The 22,773-nt window shown below is 39.5% G+C and overlaps 1 protein-coding gene across 4 annotated transcripts in view; it reads left to right on the top strand.

The window, feature by feature from the left end:
- Positions 1–485: 485 nt before the first annotated feature.
- ccdc141 (coiled-coil domain containing 141) overlaps positions 486–22,773 on the top strand; it is a 135,049-nt gene continuing 112,761 nt past the window's right edge. For all 4 annotated transcript variants that reach the window (XM_072579115.1, XM_072579116.1, XM_072579117.1 and 1 more), the window contains exons 1-2: positions 486–751; positions 1,039–1,157. In XM_072579115.1, the coding sequence (XP_072435216.1) occupies positions 646–751; positions 1,039–1,157 (225 nt within the window). In that variant the 5' untranslated portion in view covers positions 486–645. The remainder of the gene's footprint in view (positions 752–1,038; positions 1,158–22,773) is intronic.

Below are 22,773 nucleotides of genomic sequence, written 5' to 3' on the forward strand. Positions count from 1 at the left end.
ATCCTGTCTGTCAGTAAAGTTGCTATTGGGCAAAACCAATGTGAATGTAACCATGTGAGGTGTAAATTGCAACTTTGGATTTGGATGTACTTTCTTATACTGTCTTTTTAATTCTCAGAATGGAAATTGCAACACTGAATCACTTTAAATCATAACACAAGCATATTCAAACTTTACCATAACTCTCTTAAGATTCATGTGTTACTAAATAAAGCTGAAAACAGTTTAATTAAGGTTTTTGCTTACAGCTTTTGTGGGTGAACAAATTAATGTTCTTCAAATTGTGACTGTTTCCATTTGATCTTCCAAGGTCATGTTAATTTGTGTGAGGACTGAATCCAGTGTTTCTCTGCTGATAACAGAGCAACACAGGCAGATTGGTGCTGTCAAAATAGGGGTGTGTCAGCTTACTAAAGCAGTGATACAACACATGCTGCTTCAATCTATTTTTAACTAGCTGTTCTTTGCTGTGAATATTGAGCCAGTGTCAGTTGGGCCCTTTTCCTGAACGCATGTTCAGTAGTGAGCACTGCAGTTTTATTGCCTTTCTTTTATCAGTTATTTAACAGCCTAACTTTCGATTCACTTAAAACTTCAGTCCGCAGGGTTAATCCAACAGCTGTATGAATTAGGAAGTAGGAGAACATGTCCAGTGAAAGTGATTCTGGAAGTAGACCTTCAGCAACAACAATTAGTACTGTAGCTGTCCAGACAGGAGACTCAAGAATTGTTGTAGCTGTACTGAAGGCAAGTTTGCTTTTTCTGAAATGAAATATGCGATAGTTTTGCTAATTTGTAATGTCACAACTTTAGGTTTGATAAATTTGGCCTGTGCTTTGCTTCCCAGCCTTCAGTTCTACACCAGTGTAAAATTCTGCATGCCATTGTATAAGAGTTTTTTAAGATTCTAAATTTGAAGTCTTTTGGAAGTGCTAATTTTTAAAAATGTTACTTCTATGTATAACATACCAATAAATTACAATGGTTATATGTTGTGATAATTCTGACCAACCGTATCATTTCTTGTATTTCAGTCAGGGACATGTGTTGAGCTTCAGTTGGTTGAATCAATACCAAATCTGCTTGAAATTGGCAGCAATGCAGATGAAACCAGGAAAATATTGACTGAACATGAGATCCTTCTTGCTAAACTGAAGGTAAGAGGACATTAGTACCCAGCTTATCGTTAATTAGGAACAATTACTTCATGCTACCAAGGCTGACCTAACTGTAGATTCGATCAATCTACCAGCATAGACTGATATTACAGAAGTTACAAACTGAAGACACAGAATATTATACCCTCTTATGGACATTGCGAAAATGAGAAAAAGTTTAAAACTTTGGAAAGAGGGCACAAATGTTCCAGTGGGCTGGACTGTTGAGATATCTGGTGCTAGATCTTTGGAGGAGGACATGGGGATGATGGGGGTAACTGGTAGACTGTAATCAGTTCCCTGGGGATCATTTCACCAGAAGTTATAATGCTGGAGCTTGGAAGATTGGGAGTTTGCATGGGGCAAACAGGTATTTGTATGACATGTATGGTGTCCCTTTTTTGGGGTTGTCCACTTAGGCTTAATAGGCTTTGGGAGGAGCAGGAAGGATTCCAACTTTCTTAAATTGATGCTGGATTTCCCAAATAATATTGAGACTTAATGCATTTATATCTTGGTCTTTTTCTGATCCTTACTGGGAGATTATTGGTTGACTTAGAAGTGCAAAGTGGTTGATGTTCTTCATTTCATTGTTTTTTTCATTGATGTGATATGTAAGCCAGCATTTATTAACTAGACTTAATTACACTTGAAAGTAACTCAAAATCACTTTTCGGGAGCTGCTGTAGTTAAGTGATGAAGATATCCCAAAAGACTGCCGATTAGAGTCATAGTTATAGAGATGTACAGCACGGAAACAGACACTTCGGTCCAACCCGACCATGCCAACAAGGTATCCCAACCCAATCTAGTCCCACTTGCTAGCACCTGGCCCATATCCCTCCAAACCGATTCATGTACCCATCCAGATGTCTTTTGAATGTTGCAATTTTACTGGCCTCTATCACTTCCTCTGGCAGCTCATTCCATACACGTACCACCGTCTGTGTGAAAAAGTTGCCCTTTAGGTCTCTTTTATATCTTTCCCTACTCACCCAAAACCTGTGCCCTCTAGTTCTGGACTCCCCCACCCTAGGGAAAAGACTTTGTCTATTTATCCTATCGGTGTACCTCATGATTTTATAAACCTCCATAATGTCACTCCTCAGCCTCTGACGCTCCAGGGAAAACATCCCCAGCCTGTTCAACCTCTCCCTATAGCTCAAATGCTCCAACCCTGGCAACATCCTTGTAAATCTTTTCTGAACCCTTTCAAGTTTCACAATATCTTTCCGATAGGACGGAGACCAGAATTGCACGCAATATTCCAACAGTGGCCTAACCAATGTCCTGTACGACTGCAACATGGTCTCCCAACTCCTGTACTCAATTCTCTGACCAATAAAGGAAAGCATACCAAACACCTTCTTCACTATCATATCTACCTGCGACACCACTTTCAAGGAGCTATGAACCTGTACTCCAAGGTCTCTTTGTTCAGCAACACTCCCTAGGACCTTACCATTAAGTGTATAAGTCCTGCTAATATTTGTTTTCCCAAAATGCAGCACCGCGCATTTATCTAAATTAAACTCCATCTGCCACTTCTCGGCCCATGTGATCAAGATCCCGTTGTAATCTGAGGTAACCCTCTTCGCTGTCCACTATACCTCTAATTTTGGTGTCACCTGAAAACTTACTAACTGTACCTCTTATGCTCACATCTAAATCATTTATATATATGATGAAAAGTAGTGAACCCAGCACCGATCCTTGTGGCACTCCACTGGTCACAGGCCTCCAGTCTGAAAAACAACCCTCCACCACCACCCTCTGTCTTCTACCTTTGAGCGAGTTCTGTATCCAAGTGGCTAGTTTTCCCTATATTCCGTGAGATCCAACCTTGCTAATCAATCTCCCATGGGGAACCTTGTCGAACGCCTTACTGAAGTCCATATAGATCACATCTACCAGTCTGCCCTTATCAATTCTCTTTGTTACTTCTTCAAAAAGTTCAGTCAAATTTGTGAGACATGATTTCCCACACACAAACCCTTGATGACTATCCCTAATCAGTTCTTGCCTTTCCAAATACATGTACATCCTGTCCCTCAGGATTCCCTCCAACAACTTGCCCACCAATGTCAGGCTTGCTGGTCTATAGTTCCCTGGCTTATCCTTATCACCTTTCTTAAACAGTGGCACCACGTTAGCCAACCTCCAGTCTTGAGGAGATAATTCTGATCTGTAGATGACAGAATAACTTGTAGTGTACCACACACCGAACAAAATATATGGACAATGATGTTTTGTAGGAGATTATGAATAAAATACAGGTTGTTCTGCTGTAATGCAAGTTGCGTTAACACAAATTCATTGTAACATGATTGACAAATTGGGGTCAGTGTTTTTAAAGCATAAACTTTTAAAGCATGTATTGGCTGTAAAGTGATTCCATCAGCAACACATTAAGCGCTGTATCTCACCCATGATTTTTCTATAATGTGGGATTGCACAAGAACGCAACCATCGCACAATAGAATTACCCATTTCAGACAAGTCACACAGGAGATATTGGGACCTATGACCTTATCAGTCAGAGAAGTAGGTATTAAGGCATGCCTGAAAAGAAAAAAAAGCAAGGTGGAGAGGTGTGGGGACTACATTCTAAAGCTTAGTGTGTTGGCAGCTTAACGAATGGCCACGAAAGAGGAACATTTAAAATTGAGAATGTTCAAGAGGCCAAAGATCTCGGAAACTTGTTGAGCTGTTGGAGATTACAGTGATGGGGAACAAGAAGGCACGGAGCAATTTGAAAGCGATAATGTGACAGCTTCAAAAGGACCTTACAACCCACTATTCGGCAAAGCAAACGTCTTGTATACATTCTTAAAGGCTGCTCACAAAATTTTAACTGAACGTTGTGTTTCTGATAATGTGTTCCAGTTTTTACAAAAAAAACTTCAAGGACAAGCTGTCTTTATTTTATCAGAATTAATATATTTGGAAACTTAAGGAGGGAGATGAATTGGTAAACCTGTATTATTGTTGAATATGTGGTTGATTGGTTGAAGTGAATAAACATAAATGAAGTGAAACTAGACAAGTCTGTGAGGGAAAATGGAGCAGTGGTTTATGATACATTTAGATCAAAAGTTGCAGGAGACATGAGTGGAGCAGAAAAATGATCAAGGGCTGGTTTGACTAAATATCACAATTCTATGCCATAAAAGGTAATTAACTGACGGATATGTAATTTTAGGACCAGCATTTTCTTTGATTGGGTGTCACTGTTGGTCTGTGAACACAGAGATGGAATGTGAATGGAATTTGGTGCAAGTAAAGATACATGCAGTTGATTGCCTCTAGTTTAGAGAGGGTAGACTTGGGAGACTTGACAGAGTCGATTTGAAATGTTGATTCCCCTAGTGTGAGAGTCCAAGACCAGACCGTACAATCTCAGATTAAGGAGTCACTCATTTAAGATAGAGATGAGAAGGAATTACTTCTTTCAGAGGGTGTGGATTGTGGAATTATTTGCCGAAGAGTGTTGCCAATGCTGGGTCTTTAAGTGTTTTCAAAACTGAGACATATTATCCACGTGCATTCCCACAACAGATCTAACTGGGTGGAGGTGAGATACCATTGGGTATCTTTCCCCTTCCTGACTAAATCTAGCTTTCCTTTCAAATTTGCTGGTGAGTGGGGTGATTAAATTCTGTCGTATGTTATGGAGTAGAGTATTGGAGGACATGGATTGAGGTATTACAATGCAGCAAGGACACAGGGAGTGTAGTTGCAGGATTGGAATGACTCCTATTCAGGAAGTTGAAGGGCAGTTGAGTTATTTTCTGGCCAGAAAGAGACTGAAGCGAAATTACAACAATAACAGGTGGCCAAATACAGGCTCAACAGGAGACTGAAGTACAAGGTAAAAACAATGACTGCAGATGCTGAAAACCAAATACTGGATTAGTGGTGCTGGAGGAGCACAGCAGTTCAGGCAGCATCCAACGAGCAGCGAAATCGACGTTTCGGGCAAAAGCCCTTCATCAGGACTGAAGTACTTCCAAGTCAGGTTGAAGTGTGGCTTTTACAGGAACTTGCAGGTGGTGATGCTACAAAGCACCTGCTCTCCAGTGATAGAATTTGAGAGGTTTGAAACTGCTGTTGGAAGAAGTGGGGAGTTGCTGCAGTGCATCATGAAGATGGTACATGCTGCAGCTACAGTGCACCAGCGATAGAGGAAATTCTTCTATAAAGTGGTGGATGTTTGTTGCCAATTTGTTCTTGTGTGTTTTAGAATCATATTCACCTATTCAAATATTCAATCTCATTCCTGATGTGCTGTAGCGAGTCAGCAGATGAGTTACTCACCACAGAAAATCCAATCTCTTACTAGCAGTTTGGCCAGAGCATTTGTATAGCATGTTATATTTCTATTGAATAGTGACCTCAACATTTTGGTAGGGTTTCAGTGTTGACAATCATGGTGCACACCAGAGGAAAATAGCTAGACTTTCGCTAATTGGCGATGGTCATGGCTTGGCATAAGTAGTATGAATTTTGCATGCTGCATATTAGCCCAAGCTTGAATGTTACCCTCTGGTGTCTGTGGGGGACGTGGGTGCTGACTGGAAAATCTTGGTCAGCTTCCATCGGCAGACCCTGATAGGCCCTTGAATGGATCCATTGATAACAGCAACATGGAGATAATGTTCCAGTCCTGCCTTTGGAAAATGGCCTGGAGATGGGATGGAGCTGGGATACTGGCATGTCAGTGAAATTCCTCTATTCTAAACGCTGGCATGGGATTAACGATCAAAAGAGAGAATGTGTCGATAGTCGGGAGGAAGAAGCACACCAGATTGTTAATGTGGAATGTATCACGAAAGACTGGATAATACTTTCACTGAATATGGTTGCAAATTATTACAGATGTGTTCACCGGCCAATGCAGCCTGTGCAGCTGAGACAAACATTTGCACAGGTTATTGGTGTTGCAAATCAATACTTACTTAAAATCCTTCCATGACATGTAGACATTGCTGGCAAAGCCCATTGTTACCCAACCCTATTGCCTTAAGATGGTGATGAGGCACCTTCTTGAATCACTTCCATACATTTGATGCAGGTACAACCACAATCCTGGTAGGAAGGAGGTCCCTGGAACTTGACTCAATGACAGTGAAGGATATATTGCTCCATATCATAGGAATGTAGCATGGAAGAAATTTGCTGGTGGTTGTGTTCCCAGATTTCCACTGCTTTTACCCTTCTAGAAATAAGTGTTTAAGAGTTGGGAAGTCACCAAAGTGGCTTTGATGATTTACCACTAAAATGCATCACACATACATAGTACACACAGCTGCCACAAAGCATAGGTCGTACAAGGAATGAATGTTTAACTTGGGTGGATGCTGTTTTGGCCTGGATGATGTCGAGTTTGTGTTTCTGTAGCTGCATTTATCCAGGCAAGTGGAACGTATTCCATTACAGCTCAAACTTGTGCCTTGCAGACTGTGCAGGTTTTGGGTGGTCAGAAGGTGTTTTACTCACCTGGGAATTCTCAACCTTTGACCAGCTCTTGCACCTAACTGAATTTCACCTGTTTTTTTGTGGGCAGGACATGTCTGAGCAAATGTTCACATTGTCTTGTGGATGCCAGTGTTGTAGCTGCACTGGATTAGCTTGACTAGGAATGTAACAAGCTCTGGAGCTCCCATTTTCACAGCATTACCTTCGCAGTATATAGTTCCTTCAGTCATTTCTTGCCATCAGTTGAAGTGAAGCAAGTTGGCTGAAGACTGGTATCTGTGATATTCACGTGCTCAGGAGGAGGCTATGATGGATGGTTTACTTGGTATTTCTGGTAGAAGGTAACTATAATTGGTTCAGCCTTAGTTGGTAGGAATTGTGTCTTTTTTCTGTGTATGAGCAAAGCGTACGAATGTAATTTAAATCCTGAGAGGTCTCGACAGAGTAAATAGAAAAAAACTTCTCATTGGCAGAACGACCCAACCAGACAACACTTTTAATGTGATCATGTTGCCCCTGCTAAATTTGTGGCCCTATTTATGGGTGGCCAAGTAAATGCCCAAACAGACACCATGCCACATGGACATGTAAAAGCAGAACCTAAAGCCTGTTACGATACCACTTAATGAAATTAGTCACTGACCCGCAAGCAGATGTCAGATTCTTCAGTATCCTCAGAGATCACCAGTGAAAGATAGCAGCATTTAGTTTTTGAAGATGTTCCTGTTGAACCTTGAGGTACAATTGTTCTAGCAACCTCCCAGTCTGATGCAATTCTGAGTGGAAGTGCAGGGAGACAGGTTTTCTGCTCACTTGGGAATTGTTCAAAATCTGTCAAATTAAGTGATTTTAGAAGCAATTTCAACCATGATGCTGGTTACAGTTGGAAGTTTACCAGGGGCTGAAATGGATGGATAAATTCCAGTTTGCATAGGCTCTTATATAGTAGCAGTGTTTTCAGGTCCCAGGGTACATACATATGGCAATCGGCTTTTGAAACATTGAAAGATGTATGGGTGCCAAACCGCCAACTTTATTAGGACTTGCAGTGAAGTTTTGTTTAATGCAATTTTATAAGAAAGGATGTTTTCTTGAGGCATGTGAGATGATCATGAAAGAAGGTGGGCCTTGCCATTTGTGCATTTCTGCATAATTAAAAGTAGAGCACTGGAAATCTGAACTAAAGACAGAAAATGTTGGAGAAACCCAGCAGATCTGGTAGCATCTTTGGAGAAAGAACCAGAGTTAATATTTTGAGTCCAATATTTTCAGACCTCTGAGCATTTCAGTCAGGATAAAGTATAAGTGAGAAGTCACATCCAAAAATGCACTGCACTCAGCAATTGTAATTTGCTTTAAAGAGATATATGAAAAGCTTTTACACAGCGTGTAGATAGGGTATGGAAGTATGGTGGAGGCAGGTTTGTTTGAAGCATTCAGGAGGACTTTGATGGTATTTGGATAGAAATGGTATGGAGGGGAAGGGGGACAAACCAAGCGATTGTCATTTCGGTAACACAACTGTGCAGGCATAATGGGCTGAAGGCCTCCTCTGTGCTCTAACAATTCTGTGATTAACTGTTTAAAATCACTTTACATCAATGTTTAGAAGAGCTCTAAGAACATAGCATAGGTACCTTGCAGAATCCAGAAATCTTTTATATCCTACACCTTCATCTGGAAGCTTGTTTTCACTCACAATCTGACACGTGCATTTATTGAAAGCATCAAATTCTGTGCAATGTCATGCATCTTTCTTCATGCCCACTTCAGTTCTTGCTGGGTAAATGGGATTGACTGAATCTAATGGCACTACAATGAATGTATGCCTTTGTACACATCCTAAAGGAGAAAACAACTACACAGAGGATCCCTGATTTATAAATGTCCAATTTACAAATGCTCACATGAATGCAATCTCATACAGGGATATGATTTTAAAGACCTGACATCCAAACATTTCCAGTACTTACAAAAGCTCCTTTATATTGTCCTGCATTGTGTTCCAAATTGCATACATTCAGTTTGGAATGAACTCCAGATGGAACTATTCACAACATGGGACTGACTGAAACTAAAAAGGCATTGACAATATCCCTATCTCTGCTCTTTTGCCCTCCACAGGATTAGTTTTGAAACTAGTGGAGAGATAGAGAAGAGAATGTGTAAAAAGTGGATATTGGATATTAGGCTTATCTCACAATCTTCAGAATAGGGTCTCTCCTTAGGAACTTATGGGCATTGGGAGAACTCCTTTTCCTTGATGCCTACCTGTTTTCAACATCTACTTTAAAGGTTTACATAAAAACAATCAAACAACAGTAACCCTGCTTTCAAGAGGATCAAATGTAAACAGCATAGGACTGTGGAATGATCTTGGTAAAAGGCTTAAATTTAAAAAAGTCATCTTGTTTCCCCTTGTATAAGAAATCTATCCCAATTAAACGGTGCTGAGAATTACATTGAGCTAACAGTGTATTCACTTTTTGATGGTTCTGATTCGACTGTTTTGGTTTTGCTGAAAGACTATTCAGTGACCCTTGCAAAATAAACGCATACTGCTTACTCTAAAAGCTATTTTTTGCTTCTCTAACAAAAAGTTTCTCATGTACCTTCGCTAGAATTTAGACCCCTTCCTCCTTTCATCAAGAAGTAACCAACATTCCTCCTTCTTACTACTTTATTCTCAACTAACAATCTTGTTATCCTTCTCTCCTTTGTCATCTTTAAACCCTCTTATCATTTACTCCCTTGTAACTTTCCAAGTTATGAGGAAAATACTGGAGGATGGGGAATAGATGTTAAAGTTAGACCTCATATCTATAAACCTAGTGAAATTCAAAAATAATGAAGAATAACAGAAACAATTTCAAATTCAAGTGATGAAGTTCTCTGACTTTAAGTACTCCCTGTTATTTTTGGAAAAGGTGATGAAGAATAGAATTGGAGCCAGTCTTTAATGCTTAATAAAGCACTAATTTATTGGATGCATCTTACAAACATTCACTGCCTCATTCAACACCACAATTTCTGGCGGTATTCATTTATTTTTAGGGACTGAAGATATTTTCAAATCCATCTATTTAGAGATGTTATTACACACATCTAGAGCAAGTAGCCCGGACCCTAACCTTGCTAGCTGTTTTAATCAGGTGTAAGGTGGATATTCCAGGAGGGATGCAGCTGGCCCAGCCACTCAGTTTTGAACAAAACAGAATTTTATTTGCAAGATTACCAAATGAAACTCAAACAAAAGAGAACAGAATATAGAATAACTTAACCTATCCGAAAACTCAACAGATTATCCCAACTTAATGATGTTGTTTCAATGATTTGCAACAATCCCCAAAAACAGCCCTTGGCACAAAAGGTAAAATCAAACACAGGGTCTTACAGGAGAGAGAGAGAGAGATGACAGACAGATTCAGTATGGAACACCTTCTTCCATGTAGCTGTTTGTTGGACCAGCAGCCTCAAAACTGACTGACTGCTTTCAGTGAACAGCCAGACTGCTAAAAACCAAACCAAACCAGAGAAAAGCTGAACTGGGAGAATTGGCCACTCCCCTTTCATTGGACAAGTGTCTTTTTTAAACTTGAAAGCATTCTTAAGTAGTTAAAGCCAAATTTTTAGGAATTGCTGCTTTTACAACCTCTCTGAAAAAGAAAACGCCAGGGAAGCATAACCTTGTTAAAGGAACAACATTGTCACTATACATAAAAGCAAGAGGAAAGCCAGGGAAAGGGTTGGCCCACTCAAGGACAAAGGACGGAATCTGTGTGGAACCAGAAGAGGTAGTTGAGGTCCTAAACAAATATTTCATGTCAGTAATTACCAAAGAAAAGGAATTTGTGAGGATGATGTCAGGGAAGGGAGTGTCAAGTTTCTAAACCAAGTTTCTATTTTAAAGAAAGAGGTCTTGTCTGTCTTAAAAGCTATTAAAGTAGATAAGTCCCTGGGTCTTGATGGTATCTATCCCAGAATATTGAGGGAGGCAAGAGAACAAATTGCGGGAGCATTGACAGACATCTTTGTATCATCTTTTTGGCCACAGGTGAGGTCCCAGAGGACTGGAAGATAGCCAGAGTTGTCCCATTGTTTAAGGAGGGTAGGAGGGAATAATCTTGGAAACTACAGATCTCTGAGTCTCACATTCCTGGTAGGATATTATTGGAAAAGATTCTCAGAGTTGCAATCGATACACATTTAGAAGTGAATGGATTTATTAGTGATAACATTGTTTTGTGCAGGGGAGGCCATGCCTCACTAACTTGATTGAGTTTTTTGAGGAGGAGACAAAGATGCAGGAAAAGCAGTTAGATGGTTACATGAACTTCAGTAAAGCCTCTAAAAATGTCCCTCATGGCAGACTGGTACAAAAGTGAAATTACATGATATAAGGGGTGAGCTGGCAAGATGGATACAGAACTGGCTTGGTCATAGGAGACAGAGGGTCGCGGTGGAAGGATATTTTTCAGAATGGAAGTCTGTGGATAGTGGTTTCCTACAGGGGTTAGTGCTGGGACGTCTGCTGAATGTGGTCTACATAAATAATTTGGAAGAAAACATGGCCAGTCTAATTAGTAAGTTTGTGGATGGTACAAACATTGTTGGAGTTGCAGATAGTGAAAAAGCTTTATAGAACTTTAGTTTGGCCACACTTGGAATATTGCACACAGTTCTGGGTCACCACACTACCAGAAGCATGCTTTGGAGAGGGTTCAGAAAAGGTTTAGCAGGATGTTGCCAAATATGGGGGATTTTAGCTATGAGGAAAGGTTGGAGAGACTGGGTTTGTTTTTACTGGAATGCAGGAAGTTGAAGGGTGACCTGATAGAAGTTTATAAGATTGTGAATGGCATGGATAGAGCAGAAAGTATGAGGCTGTTTCCCAGAGTGGTGGGGTCAATTACTAGGGGACACGTATTCAAGGTGCAAGGTGGGGAGGGGCAGGAACAGTGTAAAAGAGATGTGCGCTGCATGATTTTCACGCAAAGGGTGGTGAGTGTCAGGAACGTGTTCCCAGAGGAGATGGTGAAATTAGACACAATAACACCTTTCAAGAAACGCTTGGACAAACACATGAATAGGAAGGGAATAGACGGATACGGATCCTATAAGTGAAGGCAGTTTTAGATGGAAGGGCAAAATGTGGTGATGCAGGCTTGGAGGGGCGAAGGGCCTGTTCTTGTGCTGTGTTGTTCTTTGTTCTTTGTTTTATCATGACCAGCTAGGGCCCAAGCACTGATCCTTGTGCTGCCCCACTGGTCACAGCCTGCCAACCTGAGAGTAATCCATTTATTCTACACTGTGGAGTTTCTTACTGCGAACCAATGCTCAACTTTTGCTGGTATATTGCACCTCCCCCCCACTCCCCATATTATGAGCTTTAATTGTGTTTGCTAAACTGCTTTCTTCAGATTTTATCAAAAGGCTTATAATAATTCAAATTCAACACATCTACTGATATCCCTCTTAATGATCTACTAGAAACATTCCCCCAAAAAGTCTTAACAGTTGTCAAACATGATTTTCCCTTCATAAATTACTTCAGACAATTATTTTCTAAATTTATTGTATAGTAACCATATCCTTTATAATACATTTCAGTATTCTCCTTACTTCTGACGTAAGGCTCACAGATGCTCAATTCCATGTTTACTCTCTCCTTCCTTTCTTAAACAGGAGGGTTACGTTTGCATTAGCAGACATCTTTGCAACATTAATAAAATTTTGAAAAATGATGTCTATTACATACATTATCTCTGTAACCATCTCTTTCAACACCCTCAGGTGACCATCATTGGGTCCTAGGGTTTTGTGAAATTTCAGTCCCATTAAATTTTTTCAATTCTACTTTTTCACTAATATCAATTTATTGAGTCCCACAGCCCCATCAGACCTTGGATCTTAATTACTTTCAGGAGACTTCATGTCTCTTTCTCTGTGAAAACCCTTGCAAAATACATTTGTAATGAATCGAATAAATGATAAGCAGAACAAAGACTATTTTGAAGACAGTTAGATAAAATATAGCATTTACATACTGCTGTACTACAGCATGTTCATTTTTTTCTGTGGCACCATTTCTCATGGGTGAATTCCTCTGTTGCTTGACAGTCCTGTGTGATTGTCATCTTCTGTGGAGCTAGATCCCCCTTTGTACATGTTTCAGACGATCTTGTTGCGAAACAGATCAGTGATTTTCTGCAGAAGTGCTTCACATTCACTTCAACTTCTTGGAGCAGAAAGAGTTCCCTAGTGATTGCCTAAAAATCCATCCAGTTTAGTTGAAGACATATAGAGAGTGCCTTTGCTTTCACTTGCTGAGCCATGAAGTGGCAGCATGTCACTCAGTTGTGTCAATAAGGTATTTGCAGTAAGGCCCAACATCTATTTCTAATTATGATAAATCTTCTGGAGTTCATACAGTGTGGTAGCACTTTGTAGTTCTACATTATTCCTTATTTCTTCCTTCAACCCTAGCATTCTATTTCTGTTTCTTGTCTTACAGTATTTTCCACAGAGAAACTTGGGAAAACTTCTGATTTACTCCATTAAATAAAATTAACGCAGTCCTCTGACTCAAACATTTGCCAAACAAATGTGTTTCTGTTTCTTCTTTCAGAACCTCTATTTCCTTAAATATTTTTTCTGTAATTTTCTTGGTATTTTCAGTTTCAATGTCATTGCTGCAAGGACCCAATGATCTCAATGAATATCCACACCAGGTTACATATAGCTTTCCTTTATACTGTTTCAAAAACATTGTTTCACAATCATGTAATTTATTTTATTTATAAACACATCACCTCGATCAAGTGCACAGTCTTTTCTATTGTTAAGGAAAGTTTGCTGCCATCCGATCATTTTCTTGTCAAATTTGTAGCAATCTTGCTCTTAAATTTCTTGGTCCATGACCATATTGTCTAACATGCATCCTTGATGCACTTCACCAACTTTAGCATTTAAGTTGCCCATTACATTTACTACATCAGAGCATTTAACTTAATCATGACACTTCAGGATGCCGCCATCAAATCCCTCCAACTGGGGTTCCATGTAATCTTGATTTGGAGCATTAACTTGTAAGACAACCAAGTCAAAAGACTTTCTTTCAATCACGATCACTCTGTCTAAGAATGACTAAATACCTTGAACTGTTCTCTTGTATCTTCTCTGTAGTAGTATTCCTATTCCACTCCTATTTCACTCCTATTTTTCTCACCTCCCAAGAATGAAAGCATATGATTCTTCTTTTCCAAATTACCAGATTCTAAGCATCTACTTCTTCATGGCTTAAAATGGTTGGTGTAATATTCATCAATTGGCTGTATGCCATTACCAAGCTTTCGTGGAACTTCTATGAAGTTCTTACATTCCCATTCTCAAGAAGCTCCAACTTCCATTGAGTGTAATGGGCTCAGAAGCTGACCTCTTGTGAGGTTCGGTCAACTTTGCCATAAATTTATTAATCACTTCGTTGAGCAAGAGTTTTTCCTACCCTTCACTATTCAATGAAGACTGATACACAGCATATTGCTTCAAATTGATTTTCTTCCGTCAGAAGCAAATAAAGCAGATGCAAAATTACATAAACTTTTCTCCCAAATAAAGAACAATGATGATTAGAAATGGCATTTCTGGTCACATTAAATTGAAAGGTAACATGCACCTATCCTCACATCTTTGGTAGAATATCCTATGAAGTTGATGGAAGATGGATGGAGAAATTCAGGCTTCAGCCAGTGTGTGGTCTCAGAAGTCTTGTACCTTTGTCCAGTTTAAAATTTATTTTCCTGCCTTTAGCCATGATAGCTGTATACCGGCTTTATTCTTGTGGATCTACCACCTCCTCTACGAATAACACATCTTCTTCAATACTTCTTGAACTGAGCTTTCTTGTGGCATTTGGCATTAACGGGTGGCAGAGTTTGTGCCAATGACATTTTTTCCCAGCACAAGGCGGACATAGAACGACAGTGACCGCACTCTCTTCCAACTTTTCTTACTAGCATATTGACAACCCTCTGACTGACAAACTTGACTGAGCTATGAAATTGGTAGTCTTGCCGTAAGAGGCTTTCTTGTCCCCTCATCTAACATTTCTGTTTTGGTTATGAAGTTCAGCTTATGTGGCATTCATTTAGCCAATGAAGGAAACCTTTTGGGCTACAAACATGCTGATAATGCCTTGTCCAGCACTCCCACTGAGATGTTAGTATCATCTCTCAGCGTTCAATGTTGGCTGTTATCTGTGAGGCAGTTTGTGTCATATTTAAATCAATGATTAGTCTCCCCCAGACCATTCTGTGCATTGAACTCAAATTGCAGTCTCACTAATGCCTTGTATAACTGAAACATCTATTTCTGAAGCATTTATTTCCCTTTGCAATAAAACATAATATTCTGTTAGCTTTCCTGATTACTTGCTGTACCTCCACAATAATTTTCTGTGATTAAGGCACTAGGACATTCTGATCTCTCTGCAAACTTCTCACTATTTAGATAACATGCATCTTTTTTATACTTTTTGAAAAAATTGTCAATTTCAAATTTTTCCACATTGTACTCCATTTGCCAGAATTCTGACCATTCACTTAACTTAGCTATATGGCTTTGTAGACTCCTTATGGCCTCTTTTACAATTCCCTTTCCTACTTATATTAGCAAATTTAGCTCAAAACATAGAATCATAGAAATGTACAGCACAGAAACAGACCCTTCGGTCCATCCCATCCATGTCGACAGAATATCCTAACTTAATCTACTTCCATTTGCCAGCACTTAGCCCAAATCCCTCTAAACCCTTCCTATTCACATACCTATCCAGATGCCTTTTTAAATGTTGTAGTTGTACCAGCCTCCTCCACTTCCTCTGGCAGCTCATTCCATACACACACCTCCCTCTGCGTGAAAAGTTGCCCCTTAGGTCCCTTTTAAATTTTTCCCCTTTCACCCTAAACCTATGCCCTCTAGTTCTGGACTCTCCGACCTCAGGGAAAAGACTTTGACTATTCACCCTATCCATGCCCCTCATGATTTTATAAACCTCTATAAGGTCACCCCTCAGCCTCTAACGCTCCTGAGAAAACAGTCCCAGCATGTTCAGCCTCTCTCTATAGCTCAAATCCTCCAACCCTGGCAACATCCTTGTAAATCTTTTCTGAACCCCTTCAAGTTTCACAACATCCTTCCAATAGGAGAGAGTCCAGAATTGCACATAATATTCCAAAGTGACCTAACCAATGTCCTGTATAGCTGCAACATGACCTCCCAACTCCTGTACTCTGGCCAAAAAGGGAAGCATATCAAACATTTTCTTCACTATCCTATCTACCTGCGACTCCACTTTCAATGAAAAATGAACCTGCACTCCAATGGCTCTTTGTTCAGTAATGGTTCCCAGGATTTTGATCCTGTCATCTAACTCATTTATGTAAATTGTGATGAATTGTGCCCCCTGCACTGATCGCTGTGGCATATGTCTTGTGTGACATCCTGTCAGCCAGAAAAAGACCTGTTTATTCCTACACTCTGCTTCCCAGTTAGCCAGGCAATCTTCTATCCATGCCAATATGTTACCCCCTAACCATGAGTTTTTATTTTCCACAATAACCTCTGATGTGGCACCTTATAAAATGCCTTCTGGAAATCTTAAATTGGGGCTTTCACTGGCTCCACTTCATCTGTTTCTGAGATTTATTCACCTATTATTGCGCTTCCAATTTTGTTTCTGCTCTAATAGATCTGCTTCAGGCATTTTTATCTTATTCTACCTGTTGTTAATGCTTCCTTTGATTTACCACCTGCATGCAGTTGTGGACTATTTTAAAACTTGGAACTCAGTGAATCTTTTCTTTCTGCTACCATGGAACATCTGTTTTTTTCCATAAATACTGCAGAAAGCAAAATATCTTTGAGGTCCTACATTTTTAACTTTCTTCCTTTCTCCTGGAATTGTTTTCAATGGATAATCCTTCTTCTTTTAAATCCCAACCAGAAGGATTACAATTTCTCCTCTTCATAATCTGAAAACTCCACATTAAAACTCATTTTACACTTCACTGCCCCACTGGATTTTATTTTAAAGTTTGCTTATCACTATTTTAGCTTCCAGGTTAGGTTAATCATCTTTTATTTTCCTTTCTGAACTTTGAATGTGAAAAGATGAAGTGCTTTTAACTTCCTGCTTTGCTAACATACTCCAATGTTCACTGCTTACCCTTCTCATGGCCACCACTGCTACTGAATGATGGAGATTCACTTGATTTGGGATCAGACTTTAAAATTCCTTTGGGAAAAGGGAAGGCTGCACCACAAGGATGGCTAGATTGTTATAAGAAGATTTATTTGAGGTTAGTGGTAAACAGCTTTGAAGGCCACTTCCCGCAAAACGTGGACCGTTATCTGCTTCAGTGTTTTGATTCTTTCCTTTCATTCATCCATAACCCCAGCGCCTCTTCATTATCCTCCATTAACCCAGGCACAAGTCATTTTTACATACTACCAACAAAATAATTCCCATTGATTTTGAGATTTAGAATTTTCAATCCTTATCTGACATAAGAAACGCCCATTTATTCAAACCCTTTTCTTCCCATCAGCTATTTTTTTATCCAAAGAAAGAACAAAGCTGAATTGACCGTAAGCACCTATCCAGACGTCAATGAGATCAAAATGATTTATAGCTCATTGAATAACTTTGAAATATGGTCACTGTTGTGATGTAGGAAAAATACACAAGATCCAAAATATACTAAATACTCCGCTGTAAATTGATGTTGGATAAGGGCTTAATATTGGCCAGGATACAAGAGAGAAGTTAAAAATTTAAGGCATTGCTGGGGAATCTGCAATTCAAAATACAAACAGATCAGCCATGATATTATTGAACGAATGGAGCAGGTTCATGGGACTGAATGATTTATTACAACTATTATGGACAGACAGCTCCTATCTTATATGTTTGTAAATCCAGAGTTTTCTTTGTCTGCCTGAGAGTACAGTAAGGCCCTGGTTTATTTTGTCAGACAAAGATGATATCTTCAACAGGGCAGTACTCCCTCAGTATCACAATTCTCGCTGGGACAATGTGCTTGCTTCAAGTAGGGTTTGAACCGACAACCATCTGACTCAGATGAGAGTGCACATGATCAAATGCCATTTCCACCTACTATCGATAGCCTTTGATTCCCTTGCCTAACAAGAAGCATCCTTCTTAACTCAAAACATTAACTATGTCTCTGTCTCCTAAGATGCTGTCAATCCTGCTGAGATTTTCCTGCACTTTCTGTTCTTATTCAAGAGCCTATCTTTCTCTGCCTTAGAAATATTCAATTACCTCACTTCCACTAACACTAAGATCCTTCTGCACCATGGAATTGTGCATTGTCTCTATTTAAGTAACATTCTACTTTTTTATTCAGCCTGCCAAAGAGAAAGACTTCCCTTATTCCCACCTTATACTCCATCTGCCAGATCTTTGCCCACTCACTTACCTATTATATCAGTCTGCATCCCTGTTCTTATGTCATCTTCATAACATCATTTCCTACCTTTCTTTGTGTCATCTGTAAATTTAGTTAGCACACCATCAATCTCCTTATCTAATCCAGATACACATGCTTTACTAATTAATTCTAACTTTCCCCATGACAAATGTCAAACTGCTCTATTGTTTCCTGTTTTCTGCCTTTCTCTCTTTGAATACAGTGGTTATGTTAGTGATATTCTAATCTGATTAAAGCATTTCCTGAATTTCGGGAATTTTGGAAGATTAACACCAAGGCGTCTACTTCTTCATTAGTTACCTATTTTCTAGGATAACGTCCATCTGGATTGAGAGCTTTATCAGCCTGTAGTTTTATTTTGTACCACTTCTCTATTGTTTGATTATGAATTCTCCAGGTTCCTGTCTCCTACCTCATGAGTTATAAAGCTATTGCTGTAATAATTTTTGTATCCTCTTTAGTGAAGATGGAGGCAAAATATTTATTCATTTCATCTGTCATTTTCTAATTATCTATTGTTAACCCACCATTCTCACTCTGCAGAGAAAGGCTCCAACACAAAATTTACCTTGTCTTTTCCTTTTTTTAAAATAGCAGAAGGCTATCTGTAACTAATTCCTCTCATACTATTTCTTCTACCTGATTAAACTTTTAATTATCCTTTGCCTTCTGACCAATCATCTACTCACATTTACGATTTATATATGTTTTCCTTAAGCTTGACGTTTTTCCTAGCGTCTTCAGTTAACCATATTCTTGGGCCCTTCCTTTAGAATTTTGCTTTATAGTAGGAATATACTTACTCTGAGTATTCTGAAAAATCTCCTTAAATGTCTGTCACTGCATTTCTATTAATTTATCTCTGAGCCAGTATATAAGATCACTTCAGCTAGCTTGTATGCTTGTATTATCACCCTTATTTAAGTTATAAGAACTAGTCTTGGACCCAGTCTTCTCCCTTTATAAAAAAAACTAAAGAACTGCTTGCTGGAAATTGCTAGGAGAACTCAACAGGTCTGATAGCATCTGTGGAGGGAAAGCAGTGTTAGAATTTCGGGGCCGAAAACCCTTCTTCAGAACCCTTCTTCCTTTAAACTGGGTGTAAAATTCAGTCATTTTGTGGTTATTGCTATCTAAAGGTACCTTTACTTTGAGATTATTAATCAATCAACACTGCACAAAAACAAGTACCAAAATAGCCTGCTCTATAGATTCCTGATCAAGGGCTTTTGCCCGAAATGTTGATTTTCCTGCTCCTCGGCTGCTGCCTGATCTGCTGTGCTTTTCCAGCACTATTCTAATCTTGCTGTATGGTCAGTTCTAGACATGCTACTCTAAGAAACTACTTAATAAACATTCTCTAAACTCATCATCCATTGCCAATCTGATTTTTCCAGTTGAGATTTTTCCAGATTAAAGCTACTCATGATTTTTGTCATTCATCTCAGATGCACCAATTAGTTCTTTATGGTATCTTGGTCTTGCATTTTGGTTACTGTTCAGAATCTGTAGACCAATCCCACTAATAAATTATCCTTGATTAGTAGTGGTACCCCTCCACCTTAGCTTCCTATTCTTATAGAATGTCAGATACTGCTCAATATTCAGGACTCAATACCTGTCATCCTCCAGCCATATATCTATAATGGCTATCAGATCATATATATTTACTTCAGTGTATGCTATCAATTTGTTTACCTTGCTATGAAACCTACAACCATTCAGATACGGAGGGCAAAATTTGCCCAGCCCCTGAATAATGTGAGCAGTATTGGGAATATTGGGAGAATCACATGATGTCAGTAGTAAGGGGATTCCTGACTTTGAGAGCAAAGCTTTTCATTTTCCAACCAAGTGTTGAACGGTGAGATGAGATGCTCGCTAATGACTGTCAAGAGGCCTATTTGCATGTATTAGCATCCTCATTCGCATCTCATTGATATGCAGTTTCTCATTCTCCTGCCTGTCAATAGAATCTAGATGCTGACAAAATCCTGCAGCAAAAGTCAAAGCAGTTGCTTAGTGACTCCACTTGCTCCTCTGGCCCTCCAACTTGGACATCAATCACCTACTTCTTGGGGCATGTTCATGGGCCACGATCCCAAGGACCACCCTATCCACCAGGAACCCCAGATTCCTGTTGACAAACAGGGTGTTCATTTCCCTTTGTCCAGTTTGTCTGGAGCTATTGACAGAAACCATGCTGGCCAGCTGGGGATTGCCAGCACTTGATGTATAGGCTTTAAAAATGGTACCAGCACCAGAAATTTCAGGAGGTAGTGGTAATGACCAGTACTGCTACCAATGGTGAGAGGGAAAGTTTAACAAGCAGTGTGTTGTAGGGGTATTGTGCATAGGTAGTGAGGTCAGTCTGGGAAGATAGTGCAAAGAATTTGCTAGGGATTACAGAGACAAACCTTCCTTGAAACTCATCAGAAATGACACTTGAACTGTTTGTGGTAAAATTCAGAATCTTTACTTTTGTCATTTTGTTATCTTTGTGATAATATGCCTTGTTTGTTGGTGCATTCTTCGGTTATTTTCTACTGTCTATTTCTACACTCATTTCCCATATTATTACTTTCGGCCTACATCTTTCCATATTTGATCCCTTGCCTTGATTATTTAGTTTAAAATCCTCTCGGTGTCCTTGTCATGCAGTTTGCAAGGACACCAGTTCCATTTCGGTTCAGGTGTAGGTGATCCTGATAGTATAGCCTGCACTTTACACAGCAATGGTGCCTGTTCTCCACAAACCAGAGCCCACTTCTCCCAACACAGTTTTTGAGTCACCACTTATCTCTGCTGTTCTTTGTCCACTATCTCAGTTTGCATGAGGCTCAGGTAATAATCATTTCAAGAAGGCAGCTCACTACCACCTTCTCAATGACAACTAGAGACAGGTAATAACAATGTTAGCCAGCAACATCCATGTCCCATGAGTGAAGAAGGAAACTAGAAATTTGCCAAAGCTCCTTGGACAACATCTTCCAAACTTTTGATGTAGAAGGACAAAGGCAGCATGGAAACAGCACCACCTATAAGTTTCCCTAAAGTCACTCACCATCTTGACTTGGTATATTGATATTCCTTCAGAGTCAATGGGTCAAAATCCTGGATTCCCTCCACAACACATGGAACACACCACCTCAAGAGCAACTTCAAGAGCAGGCTATTAATTTTGGTCTAGCCAGTGATGTCTACATCCAATAAATGAATTTATAAAGACCTACACATTCATTCAACTCACCAACGCAGTCTTCCATTTACCCATTGATATATTCACCTATTAACATATTCACCCAATGACAGGTTAATTCACTGAAAGACTTGAATGAATGTGGAGAAGATATCTCCACGAGTAGGAGTGACTAGGGCCTGAGGGCACAGTCTCAGACTGAAGCGATGATGAGAACTGAGATGAGGAGGAATTTCTTCAGTCAGACACTAATGAATCTGTGGAACTCATTGCTGCAGAAAGCTGTGGCAGCTAAGTCATTGAGTGTATTTAAGACAGGGATAGATAGGTTCTTGATTAGAAATGGGACAAAGGGTTACAGGGAGAAGGAGGAGAATGGGATTGAGAAACACATCAGCCATGATTGAATGGCAGAACAGACTCAGTGGGCCTAATGGCCTAATTCAGCCTCTTTATCTTAAAGTCTTAGGATCTTCCTTAGCTAAATATGGCATTTACTGTCATGAAAAAGGGATGTGTCCTGTTCTCTTCTGTCAATTCTCCAACAAACATCTCCGTTGATGTCTGCATTGATCCTTCGATGCTTCAGGTAGGACCTGAAGTCCTGTCTAAAAAATTGCAAAATGGTCACATCACTGAAATCTTCATAGGCAGTATCAGTGTGTACAGCATGAATGCAGACTAAATGATTGCTTTGGCAACAAGGCATAATGTGCGGGCATTTCTGAATGAACATACACATCACAACGCATTCTACAGAATTGGATCTTGTTGCTATATTGTGCATATAATAAATCATCAATAATGTATTTCCATATTGATATTTATAATGTTTGAGGTAAAAGTCAGTTTTGATATTCATAAATGTTTTGTTGAACAATGCTTATCCAAACAAATGAAGACAAATAAAATAGCAATTGTTCATAACATAGTTCCGGGTGAAATACAACCATTTGAAATGAATTTGTGTTTCTCGGAACACCAAGTCCTATAATGGGTAAGTGGGTTTGTTCCTGGCAGAAATGTGGGCCTACAATGAAAGTTAATGTGAAGATTTGAATTCTGAGAACACTGGTATTTGTGAAGGCTGTGATCCATGACAATATTCTGGCAAAAATACTGAAGACGTGTGCTTCAGACCTGAGCCAGATTTTTCCAATTCATCTACAACACTGGCCTCTATCCAACCATGTGGAAAATTGCCCAAGTATGTCCTATACATAAAAAGCAGGACAAATCCAACCAGGCCAATTACTGCCCCATCTGTCTTCTCTTGATAATAGTAAAGTGTTGGAAGATGTCACCAACAGTGCTGTCAAGCAGCCTTTGCTTAGCAATAACCTGCTGACTGATGCTCAGTTTGGGTTTCACTATTGCTGCTCAGCTCCTGAGCTCATGACAGCCTCAGTTTAAATATGTACAGAAG

Source organism: Chiloscyllium punctatum, chromosome 10, assembly GCF_047496795.1.
Source record: "Chiloscyllium punctatum isolate Juve2018m chromosome 10, sChiPun1.3, whole genome shotgun sequence".
In the NCBI taxonomy this organism is placed as follows: Eukaryota; Metazoa; Chordata; class Chondrichthyes; order Orectolobiformes; family Hemiscylliidae; genus Chiloscyllium; species Chiloscyllium punctatum.